General features: G+C 37.9%; 1 protein-coding gene across 44 annotated transcripts in view; it reads left to right on the forward strand.

The window, feature by feature from the left end:
* Positions 1-12,186, forward strand: part of MAP4K4 (mitogen-activated protein kinase kinase kinase kinase 4) — a 192,414-nt gene that overhangs the window by 111,835 nt on the left and 68,393 nt on the right. For 43 of the 44 annotated variants that reach the window (XM_053923629.1, XM_053923631.1, XM_053923641.1 and 40 more), the window contains 5 exons: positions 3,571-3,696; positions 4,909-5,019; positions 8,339-8,429; positions 10,006-10,136; positions 12,120-12,174. In XM_053923629.1, the coding sequence (XP_053779604.1) occupies positions 3,571-3,696; positions 4,909-5,019; positions 8,339-8,429; positions 10,006-10,136; positions 12,120-12,174 (514 nt within the window). Of the gene's footprint in view, positions 1-3,570; positions 3,697-4,908; positions 5,020-8,338; positions 8,430-10,005; positions 10,137-12,119; positions 12,175-12,186 lie in introns of those variants that run through there. The other variant, XM_071221508.1, reaches the window with a different exon arrangement.

Below are 12,186 nucleotides of genomic sequence, written 5' to 3' on the forward strand. Positions count from 1 at the left end.
AGGTTGCTTCCAGTACTTGGCTATTGTAAATTGTGCTGCTATGAACATTGGGGTGCATAGGTTCTTTTGGATGGGTGTTTCAGGGTTCTTAGGGTATAATCCCAGAAGCAGAATTGCTGGGTCAAAGGGCAGTTCCATTTTTAGTTTTCTGAGGAAATTCCATATTGTTTTCCACAGTGGCCTCACCAGTCTGCATTCCCACCAACAGTGCATTAGGGTTCCCTTTTCTCTGCATCCTCTCCAACATTTGTTTGTGGATTTGTTTATGATGGCCACTCTGACGGGTATGAGATGGTACCTCATTGTGGTTTTAATTTGCATCTCTCTGATGGCTAATGATGCTGAGCATCTTTTCGTAGGTCTCTGGGCCCTCTGTAAGTCTTCCTTGGAGAATTGTCTGTTCAAGTCCTTTTCCCATTTTTTAATTGGGTTGTTTGTCTTCCTGGAGTAGAGTCGTGTGAGTTCTTTATATATTTTGGAGATCAGGCCCTTGTCTGAGGTATCATTGGTAAATATGTTTCCCATACCGTTGGTTCTCTTTTCATTTCAATGCTGTTTTCTTTAGCCATGCAGAAGCTTTTTATATTGATGAGGTCCCATTTGTTTATTCTTTCCTTTATGTCCCTTGCTTTAGGGGACGTGTCTGTGAGGATGTTGCTGCGTGGAATGTCTGAGATTTTCCTGCTAATGTTTTCCTCAACGACTTATATGGTGTTACCACTTATATTTAAGTCTTTTATCCATCTTGAGTTTATATTTGTGTATGGCATAAGTTGGTGATCGAGTTTCATTTTTTTGCACGTAGCTGTCCAGATCTCCCAACACCATCTGTTGAAGAGGCTGTTTTTGCTCCATTTTATGCTCCTGCCTCCTTTGTCAAATATTAATTGACCATAAAGACTTGGGTTTGTTTCTGGGTTCTCTGTTCTGTTCCATTGGTCTATGTGCCTGTTTTTATGCCAGTACCAGGCTGTTTTGATAACACTGGCCTTGTAATACAGTTTGATACCAGGTATTGTGATCCTTCCTGCTTTGTTCTTCTTTCTCAAAATCGCTGCAGCTATTCGGAGTCGTTTATGGTTCCCTATAAATTTCTGAAATGTTCGTTCTATATGTGTGAAATATGTCATGGGTACTCTAATAGGGATTGCATTGAATCTATAAATTGCTTTGTGTAGTATGGCCATTTTGATGATGTTCATTGTTCCAATCCACGAGCATGGTACATGCTTCCATTTGTTTGTGTCTTCCTTAATTTCTTTCTTCAATATTGTGTAGTTTTCTGAATACAGGTCTTTTACCTCCTTGGTTAGGTTGATTCCTAGGTACTTTATTTTTCTTGTTGCTATATCAAATGGGATTTTTTTCCCTGATTGCTTTTTCTCATGTTTCATTGTGGGTATACAGGAATGCCATTGATTTCTGAGTATTGACTTTGTATCCAGCTGTTTTGCCAAATTCATTTATTAGGTCGAGTAGTTTTTTGGTGGTCTATAGAATTTTCCATGTACACTATCATGTCATCTGCAAACAGTGACAGTTTCATTTCCTCCTTTCCAAATTGGATGCCTTTTATTTCTTTTTCTTGCCTGATTGCCGTGGCTAGGACTCCAGTACTATGTTGAATAGGAGTGGTGAGAGAGGGCATCCTTGTCTTGTTCCTAATCTTAATGGGAAAGCTCTAAGTTTTTGTCCATTGAGTATGATGTTGGCTGTAGGTGTCTCATATATGGCCTTTATTATGTTGAGGAATGCTCCCCTATTCCCACGTTGCTCAGTGTTTTTATCATAAATGGGTGCTGTACCTTATCAAATGCTTTTTCCGCATGAACTGATATGATCAGCTGGTTTTTGTCTTTGCTTTTATTTATGTGGTGTATTATGTTTATTGATTTGCGAATATTGTACCATCCTTGCATCCCTGGGATGAATCCCACTTGATCATGGTGTATGATCTTTTTAATTTATTGCTGGATGCGGTTTGCCAATATTTTGTTGAGGATTTTAGCATGTATGTTCATCAGTGATACTAGCCTGTAGTTTTCTTTCTTTCTTATGTCTTTATCTGGTTTTGGGATTAGGATCATGTTGGCTTTGTGGAAGTTGTACTTTAAATGGCATTTTTTTCATTTGGTGTTTCTATTAATATCTGATTAATGATGTTCCATCTTTTATCTTAAGAACAGTACTTGCAGTAACAAACTTAGTTTGGGTCTGTGAGGCTTCTGAGTGCCTCAGAAATGTCAGAGGGCACTAGGAAATGCTAGGCTGTAACAGTAAGTTTCTTCTCTGTGTGTTTCACTTTCACGTTCTTCCTGTTAATGTGTTCCTTCCTGTGTGTGTGCATATGTGAGCATTCACTCTCACATGCATTATCTTCTTTCCTCGTACAAGCACACATATGCACCTAGAGTGCTCAGAAACTTCTGAGTCTTCAGAAGAACATCACTAATAAGTGGAATGAGTGTGTCAGTGTAGAAAAGTAGGGAGTTTTAGGGAACCAGTCATCATTTCCTTTTGAAAATATATGTAGTAATAAAGGGAATCTGGTTATCAGATTTTTCTCAAAGATTTTTTATTTTCTCTCTATCTAACCGAGTTTGATTTTTTCTTTTCCTGCAGCTTCTTTCTTTGTTCTCACTTTAATTCTACTTTACCCTCATTCTCATGATACCTGTAAGTCTTTCTTCACATGACTCTTTGTAAGTGATTTAGCAGAACCCTCTTTCTGTGTCATGTGTCTGCAACAAAAGGCAGAATGAGCCTGCTGGTGCAGTTTCTTCCTCAGGGGCGTATATGACAGAAAGGTGAAGACTGATGGTCATAAGGGTGACTTGTTTTTATTTTTTAGAGCTGTGTCTTCCTCTCTTTTCTTCATTCCTCCTCTGACCTTCTCATACAAACTGTGCATTTTCCCCTGCTTATCTATTTTAATAAAACAAGAGGCTGGGGATGAGCTGAGTCTAGAACAACCTACTGTCACCGATTAGTGTTTTGTTACCAGAGCTCACTGGACTCACCTGGCTCTCTTTTTGGGGTGGTGGATTCTCACTAAAGCCTGCTGTCTGCTGGTCCTGCGGTGCTGGTCTATATTCAGTAATTTGTCCCTGGCCTTGCCAGACAGTGAGACTGTTTGTTGCTCAAGATTGTTAGAGGTGAACCTTCTCCTCCTTAACTGTGCCAGGTGATTTATGTTCACAGGTGGATTCTTGAAAAGAAATAGCCTTTCTATTAGTTGAAATAGTAGCAGTCAGTTCTCTTTTTTTCTCCCATTTTTACAGATGAGCAAATTGAGGTCCAAAAAAGTGGAGTAAATTCCTTAAGGTTCACATAGTTAGTGCAAGTACTGGGACCCCAAATGTCCTCTGCTCTGTGCTTCCTGTGCTCATGTTTACCTTTTGCATCTTATGTGTTTCTTGCATGGCTTGTAATCCCATTTCAAAGTATCCAGTTTTTGGTACAAGGTTAAAGTGAATTGATCTCTCTCCCTTGCTGGGGAGACTGAAAACTCCAGTAAAATCATGCCCATCATTCAGAAGCCACACATTTTATTTTTATTTTTTTCTAAAGGATGAAGAGGAAGAAATCAAACTGGAGATAAATATGCTGAAGAAATATTCTCATCATAGAAATATTGCAACATATTATGGTGCTTTTATTAAGAAGAGCCCTCCAGGACATGATGACCAGCTTTGGGTGGGCACACGTTTCCTTAGCCTTTGTGGGGTTTCCTCTTGGGTTGTATTAAAAGGGCATTAGGGACCTTCTAGAAGGAGGAAAGAGAAAAGCAAAGAAAAAGGGCTAATGTCTGGTGTCTTTTTTTGGCCTTTTTGGTTGACATTATACTGATTATTTTGATGTTGATTTTGCTTTGTCTGGAAAAGAGTTAAATTTCAGGCATAAAACAGCATGTTTTAAAAGGAGTGTAACCAAAGAGCAGGGAGATTAGGAACTTGAAAACATGCAAACTAAAATTAAAACTTTATATATGGAGGTTAATTAATATGTCAGCTGAATACATCTTTCTTTATCACCTGGAAGTGAGAGACAAATTGCAAGAAAACAAACTTATGTCAGTAATTTTTAATAATTTTAGTGATGATAGTTAATTAAAAATAATAAATTCCAGGGAAGTTTCTGGGCTGGACACTTATCTCTTTACTCAAACTTATCTCTTATTAAACACATTTATATTCAAGATGATGAAACTGAGATTCTGTCAGAAATATGGTTATCGTATTAGTTATGCCAAAGGTCCTGGGCTTAGAAAGCAGGAAGATAGATTAATAGTTCTCCTAATTTTTAAAAAAGCCACTGTAGAAAATTTGCAAAATTAAAGTACAAGGGAAACAGTTACTTTTCTTTCATTGTCCAAATCCCATCATTGTTAAAACTTTAGTTCAACTCAATTGCTTTTTCTAGGTATTTTAAAAATACACTTGTATCCATGCTGTTCAGACATTTTTAAAACTGTGTAATACTTAAAAATAACATTTCTCTATTGTACTACCCAGTCAATGTAAAATAGATTGAGAATCATAATAGCTTGAATCTAGCAAATGAGAAACAATGTTAGGGAGTCTTTGTATCAGATATTTGATAACTGAGCATTGATTAAGAATAAAATAGCCCTCCTGTGCCCATATGCTAGGGAGAGAGAAGGAACATTAAGATCCTTTTCAGAAACTCTCAATCTCCTGGACTGAATTTACATAGTTAATAAATTTGATGGTGAAATGCTCTCAACAGTCTGAATGCCTCCAAAGTGATCATACGCCCAGATCTTTAAGAAGGGCAAAAGGGAGTTAGACCGGGCTTTTCTAACTTGTCTTGGGTGTATACTAATGTCCTGATACTTCACTGACTATTGGGATATGATAGTTACAGTGTATCTTTTATGCCTTATAGCTTGTTATGGAGTTCTGTGGGGCTGGGTCCATCACAGACCTTGTGAAGAACACCAAAGGGAACACACTCAAAGAAGACTGGATAGCTTATATCTCCAGAGAGATCCTGAGGGTAAGGACAAGGCATAGATCTTGTGTTTTATTTTAATTTTCCTTGCCCATAGTATTTCTTTACATTAACTATAACTGTACATGTTGTTCTTTTCAAGAGAACCAAGGACTCTGTATTGCTGGCTGGCTTTGATAGTTTAAACTGTATTGTCGTTTTGATATAAAGAATCTAATATTCTGGCAAGTATCTAAAGAAAGTAGACTTAACCAAAAACCATTTTTTTCTGTTTCCCTGAATTCATCTTCAAGTGTTAAAAAGAAAATCAAAATGGAGAAGAGAAGTGATTGCTATTGTTTTTATGGGAATCTTGTGTCTAAGCTTATGAATCAATATTAATGGTGCTGAATGCTGGCTTTCAAAATCATCCTGTGGACTTTGGCATTAACTATTAGAAATCTTTTGAAATATTTATGAGAAAAAGTTCTAGTGTTTAATGTTATTTACAGCCACTTAGAAAGGTGGCTTATGGTCTTAGAGTAAGTTTCTGAACTACTGTGATTGCACCTTCTGAATGATTCCTTTTAGCAGCAGAACCATCCTGACAGCATAGGCAGAGGGTTCTTAGTATCTCATACTTGAAAAGTGCCTGTGAGTTGCCAGTGGCCTCTCTTTTTTTGGTCAGCCAGCAGTTTTCTCTTTACTTACCCTTACATTATACATTTAAGTGACTTGGTTTGATTTCATTTCCCTCTACATTTTAAAAGTAAAGACTGTAGAGTTAAACTGGAACCTAATTGTTACGCTTCTCTCACTAATAAAAAAAGTTAAATTTATTTGTGGGTAAATTTACCCCAATATTTATATTTAACTTTCATAGAGGACTACAGGCTTTAAAAATGCCATGTAGAATTCATGGAGATAAGTTTTAATTTCTTTTTATTTAGGTATTTTACACAGCCCTTGAAAATAGGAAATTCCCTTAAGAAAACTGGTTGTGAGGATGAAGTGTGAGAACCATCTATTTATAATCATATTCAGATTTTATTATTAAAACGTCAGGGTTCTGTCTTTCATTTCAATGAATGTAGTACCTTATAGTAGCCCCTATTCAGTGAATGTAGTAGCTTAATGGACGTCTTTTTTGAGATGCAACAAGGGTTTTCCACCTCACTGAGCATGTGAAATAAGTTTCCTTTGTCCTCCTATTCATCTAGAATAGGAGTTTTTCCTATGACAAAAATCTAAATGAACTTTTAAAAAAGCCTCTGAAAGAGTCAGGGCATCAAAAACTGGTATGTATTTATCATGAAGGAATTACTGAGAGTTACTTTTGGTAAAGAGAAAGCAATGTGGGGGGCAAGGGGTGAGCTCTTATGGGAAAGGACGGCAGCCAACCCCAAGCAGGTAACCTGGGATCTCAAAAACACAGCCAGGGATAATGTCTGTAGTGGTAAAACATGGTCTTACTTCTTAGTGGATGTTAGATTCAGATGCTGCTGTGTTAAGATCCCTCAAAAGGTTGAATCTTGAGCATGTAGAAAAGCTGTTTTGGGCTGGCCCACTGAAATTCTTGAGACCAAAATGTTTACGGACAGAGCCAGCACATTTATTCCAGCTCAACTCCACATTCATGGTCCAAACGGCATTTTGGTAGAAACCAGTATTTTCTATAGAGTATGGGCACTCATGGCCTTTCATAGCCAATACAGAAGGACAGCCTTTGACCGCTTCTTGTTCTGTGTCCATGAGTGAGATACTTACAGAAAAACTGTTCCCTAGTTTTGAAAAATTGATTCATTTGGTCTAGAATGGGTATTTCTGTATATTTGGACTTGTCATCTCCTAAGAAAGAATGATTGTTGTTTAACTTTTGGCATGAGAGTAGTTGAACACACACATTCCATCCATCCCAGGTACTCCATCCACCAAAAGTGTCTTCATTGTTCAGAGTAGTAGGCATGAATCGGTTTGATATTGGTTAAGAGCCCATTAGCCACAATTTAAGCAGTGTCAGTGCAGAAGCTGCCATCCTTCACAGTAGCACAGGGAAAGAGACATTTCTCATGTTTATTGCCTGTAAGAAACAGGAGTGCACCCAGACCACATTTGTCTGAGAACACATGGGTACTTGGGGTGGTGGCTAAAATAATCCTATAAAAGTGTAAGAAGGGGGTTTGTAAAAGTTGGAGAATAAAAAATGAACTGAAGTAGTAAAAGTAAGAAATGTAGAAGAATTAGGAAAGCTGTATATTTTTTGGTCTCTTCTTTTGCTGTTCAAGGTTATTTCATGCTGAAAGGGGGGACTCTTCCTAACTATAGCACTAAGATACCATATATTTTTAGTGCTCTTTTTCCCTAGTCAGCGCTTTGTGGTATAACACTGCATATCCTGTGTGGTGAAAGAATACACAGAGCCATCAAATACATTCTGTTCTGTTTCTCAAGCAGATTAGTGAAGGATTATTTAGAAACCTCTGTGCTAGAAAAACAAGTGTTCTTTAACTCATAGTTAGAAAAAGTCTTGCTAACAATAAATCTCAAAAAATTAAACAAGAAAATCAAACCTTATGTCTACACTGCCATTTTTTAATTAAGTCCTTTCAGAGTGAATAGGTTGCTTATAATCTTAACAAAGGTGGGCTTTAGAGTTGTAGCTAAAGATGGAACAAACAAATGAGTTGTGAGAATGGTGCATTTTTATCTTTTAAACCATATTAGGATGCAAAATGTGGTTCACCTTTCAAAAGAGACATACTTTTGGGCTTCCTTCCAGATACAAGGTCATCAAAGAGCACTATATGCCCAGTAGGGTTTATCTCTTTGGGAAATAAATTCTTAAACACAAAGCTCCTTTGCCAGAATATTTATACTTGGGGTAGAGGTGGGATTGAGTGACAGTTAGCAGTTTGTCACTGTGTGCTGGGAAAACCAGGCAGTGTTCAGGGCCAAACTTTAAACCTTATTATCACCCTTTACTTTTCCCCTGGGATATGGCTAGTTGAAATGTATCACAGGGTTACCCACTGAAAGAGGTATAGCGTGGGAAAGGAACCACCATGTACACAAATAGGATTAAGTTATAGCAGTAAAAATACAGATGGTAATCTATAGTGTGTCTTCAAGGGGTAGCTAGAAAATGGTGGTGTTGCTCATGGGGATACCTGACCCGATGGAGTTGGAGGGTGGGTGCTTCTTTCTGTCTGTTTAGTGTTACGGGTGATGTCTTCCTGGAAGTGCACTAAGATTGAATTTGTATGTTCTAAATGTGGTTCACAAAAACATTTTGGTCTACACAATGCACTTTGACATTCAGGGAATATCCTTGTTATTTACTTAACAGCAGTGAAGAACTAAAGTTCAGATCTGTCTTCCTATTCAGGGACTGGCACATCTTCACATCCATCATGTGATTCACCGGGACATCAAGGGCCAGAATGTATTGCTGACCGAGAATGCAGAGGTGAAACTTGGTACGTGATGGATGTACCACAGGATCTCATACTCGTACCTGGTGCAGACCAGTAGTAGTCCCTGCCCTATTTGCATTTAGCCTAAAGTTCAGTCTACTACCCACATTTTCTACATTTGCTCTATTTAACAAGTGGGAACTGGGCATATTGCTTAGCCTGGCTGTACCTCTCTTCTCTCATGCTTCTCCCTTCTGCTCTGTTCTCTATGTAGTAGACAGACTAGTGTCTAAATCACATCATGCCATTTTCCTGCTTGAAGATCATTAATGGTTTTCTGTTTTACTTTGAATAAAGTCCACATTTCTTACCATGGCTCATAAAAAGCCATGGCCCCAGCTACTTTCAGACCTCATTTTGTGATGACCCTCACTTCTCTCTTCTTCCTCAGTCACTACCTTTTTAACTTCCTTGGAACCTGACTCAGAGCCTTCTCACATACTGTTCCCCAGTTTTGAGGCTCCAATTTTTTTTCCTCATCTTCATAGGCCTTCCTTGACCCTCTCATTCATGTTGGGTCCCACTGCTTGTTTCCTCCATAATAATGATCACAGTTTATAATTACAAAACTATTCGTTTACTTATATTTGTGACTCCTTTACCAAAATACAGGTTCTGAGTGTGCAGTGGCCAGGACTGATTTATTTGCCAGAGTATTCTTACCCAGGACCAAGCATAGTGCCTTGAATGTAGTAGGTGCTTAGGAAATGGATGCGTGGATGGATGAATGGATGGATGGGGCTCATAGTGTTTTCCTGGAGATAGTTTTATAATGGTTCTTTTATATTTCCATTTTCCCTTATCTGGATCTGAACTTGTTCTCATCCCACTTTTATAAAATAGTTCTGTCAGATTTTTAAACAGAATTAACATTGTTTTCTTCCACTAAGGCATCATAAACAACCTCTTTATGCTTGTAAGAATTTAGTCCACCTTTTAAAAATTGTAGGCACTGTAGTTGTATTTTAAAAATAAGATATTCATCGTTGCTCTTTTGCATAGTGCCTGCAGTGATTGGTCATCTGTGGAGGAACAGTCTGCCCAATCGGAAAATCCCCTCAAAGCTAAGAGAGGAGGTATTCGAATGGTTCTCATTCCTAACAACCCAGCAAGCTGTGTGTGTGCTTTGTATTGCCCCCTGGTGCTAGGCCTGTGACAGTCCCTTAGTAACCACTGTGTGGTGGATTGCTATTGCTGTCCAGGTAGCAGTAACTGCACTGACTGCCTGGCCTGTGAGTCTCTGTCCTCAGGGGGAACATTCCCCATGAGAGCTGGCCAGGTGATATTTTGATGATGACCTAAAGACAGTTGAATCTGTTACCCCTGTGAGTGATGTCACACCTCTGTAGGGGAAGCTCAGGGAGGTGACCAGGTCCAGGCCTCCCAGCTTCCAGACTGGTAGAGGATCTTCACTTTACTCTGGAAAGTTGCTCTTTATCATTGTTGGGACCTTGAGGAGTTTGCATGTCCATGAAGTATTGCTGTTTCAGTTTGCTCTGAAGACACCTCTTCTTCACTTTTCTTACTCTTATATTTTTCTTGTTAGTTGTGTTTCACTTTTCCTTTCTCTTCCTTCTAGTTGATTTTGGTGTGAGTGCTCAACTTGACAGGACCGTTGGGAGGAGAAATACATTCATAGGCACCCCCTACTGGATGGCTCCTGAGGTCATTGCCTGTGACGAGAATCCAGATGCCACCTATGATTACAGAGTAAGACACACCTACTTGCTTGGCCTTCACTGGATCCCTGCCATTCCTGAGGGATGGAGGCTGTGCTTGCAAATTTTATACCCCTTATCCCTTCCTGCTCTCTCAGTGAGGGTGACATGGGCACCCTATTACAAGTGCAATTTTGTCGGCATAGTATTTAGATGCTGTCTTCTGTTTCCATTCTGCATCATCACCTGTCTTCTCCTTACTTAGTAATACACTGTTTTCATGGCAGTCTGGGTCGCTTTGTTGTATATAGAACTTTTTGTCATGAGCATATTAAATGATTCTGCCCTGTTTGCTGTCCTTTTTATTTTGAAGAATATATTATAATCAGATGTTTATTTTTTAAAAATGTTGTGAGATATATAGCAATGGCTCGAAATTGTTAAAGAGCTTTACAGCTTTGATTTGGTACACAGGTGTATTTAAATTATTAGAGTGACCTCTAGGGACATATATCAATAATGCACTTTTTTGATCCTGATGTAATGCCCAGATTTGATCATCAGACTCAGGTTGAATATGTTAGCCCAAACTATATTTTTTAAAGTTCCCTGGCCTTATTTAATGACTCAGAATAGTTAATGCACCTGTTAATAATATTCAAAATTGAGTTCATAACATTCTCCACTGTACCTCAGTATTTATTATAAATACCCAATTAATGAAATACAATTTAAGCCTGGGGTACAGAGGAATTTTAATTTTTTTATTTGCTGAAGTATTTAAAAATAGTAGATATTGTGACTTTTCACTTTTTAGTTCATCATTCTATATCTCCTAAATTTGCAAACATTTTCCAATATACTCAAAATATTTTCATACATAAGTAAATTAAAATAATTTTTAAAGTACAAAATCCAGTTCTTCCAAACTATATTTAGCAACATTATCTCAGAGGAGATGTGCGGTCTGTGTTGCACAACACCAGGGAGCATAGAACATCTGCTTGTCCTGCCACTGATGCTGCTGCTGAGATTGGTCTCTGGGTTGAGGTGCTAAGCCACTCCTTTGCACCCTTATACTACAGAAAACTCCATAAAAACAAGGGAGAAATTTGTGGGCCTCTCCTTATTCTTGTAATCGAACATATATATTTGAACTCTAAATAATTATAGGTTATTAGAAAACCCTTAAACTGAACTACTCTAAGTGATTCTTGTGTTAGGATAACATATAAATGAAAGAATGCTAATGATGGTAATCATCCATTATCTACTTTTAAAAAAAATTTTTGTTTGGATTTTAAGAAATTGGTTGGTAATCATTTATTCATTCATCATCCAGTGTTTACTGAGTCCCTACCACATGTGAGTCAATTCCAGGGGTGCAAAGGTAAATAAAACCGACAAAAATTCTTGTCCTCACGGAACTTATATTTGAGTCAGAATATAGTTAAAATTCAAAATTTAAAAATAAGAAAAGATTCTGTGCACAGAAAGGCACTTATTGCTCACCCCTTACTAAGTTTGAGGGGAGTATAGAGAGACTCAGCAGCATGACTCATGGTAGTGAGCTGTGGTAGATTTTATTAATTTAGTTTGGACCTTTTGTAAAGAGTGCTTTCTAGCCTTTAAACTTTTGACATCTTCATTAAGTTTGAGATGTTAACATAACATATAAACATAAACATATATCGGGGCCAGGAGTCTAAATTATTGAATGTTTGTAAAGAAATGAAGAAACACACTGAGCAGCAGAGCATGTTGAGGGCAGCTAGAGAGAGCTTTCACATGGACCATCTCTAGTTCTTTCATAGGTATGAGTGATTCTGATTAACAAGTCAGTGTTATCTGTATTTTATTACTCATTTGGAAGGTATTCTTACAAATATGTTTGTGCTTTTAATTTCCTGGTAAACCTCTTTTCAGTTTATACATCAAAGAATGTGTTTATATCATTTGTGTGAATAACCAGCATTGTCAAGCTCGTGGCCTCATAACTAATATGCTACCCTAACATACTGTTCTGTTTTTGCAGAGTGACCTTTGGTCTTGTGGCATTACAGCCATTGAAATGGCAGAAGGTGCTCCCCGTAAGTAATGTT

This window comes from Desmodus rotundus, chromosome 5, assembly GCF_022682495.2.
Source record: "Desmodus rotundus isolate HL8 chromosome 5, HLdesRot8A.1, whole genome shotgun sequence".
NCBI classification, from domain to species: Eukaryota; Metazoa; Chordata; class Mammalia; order Chiroptera; family Phyllostomidae; genus Desmodus; species Desmodus rotundus.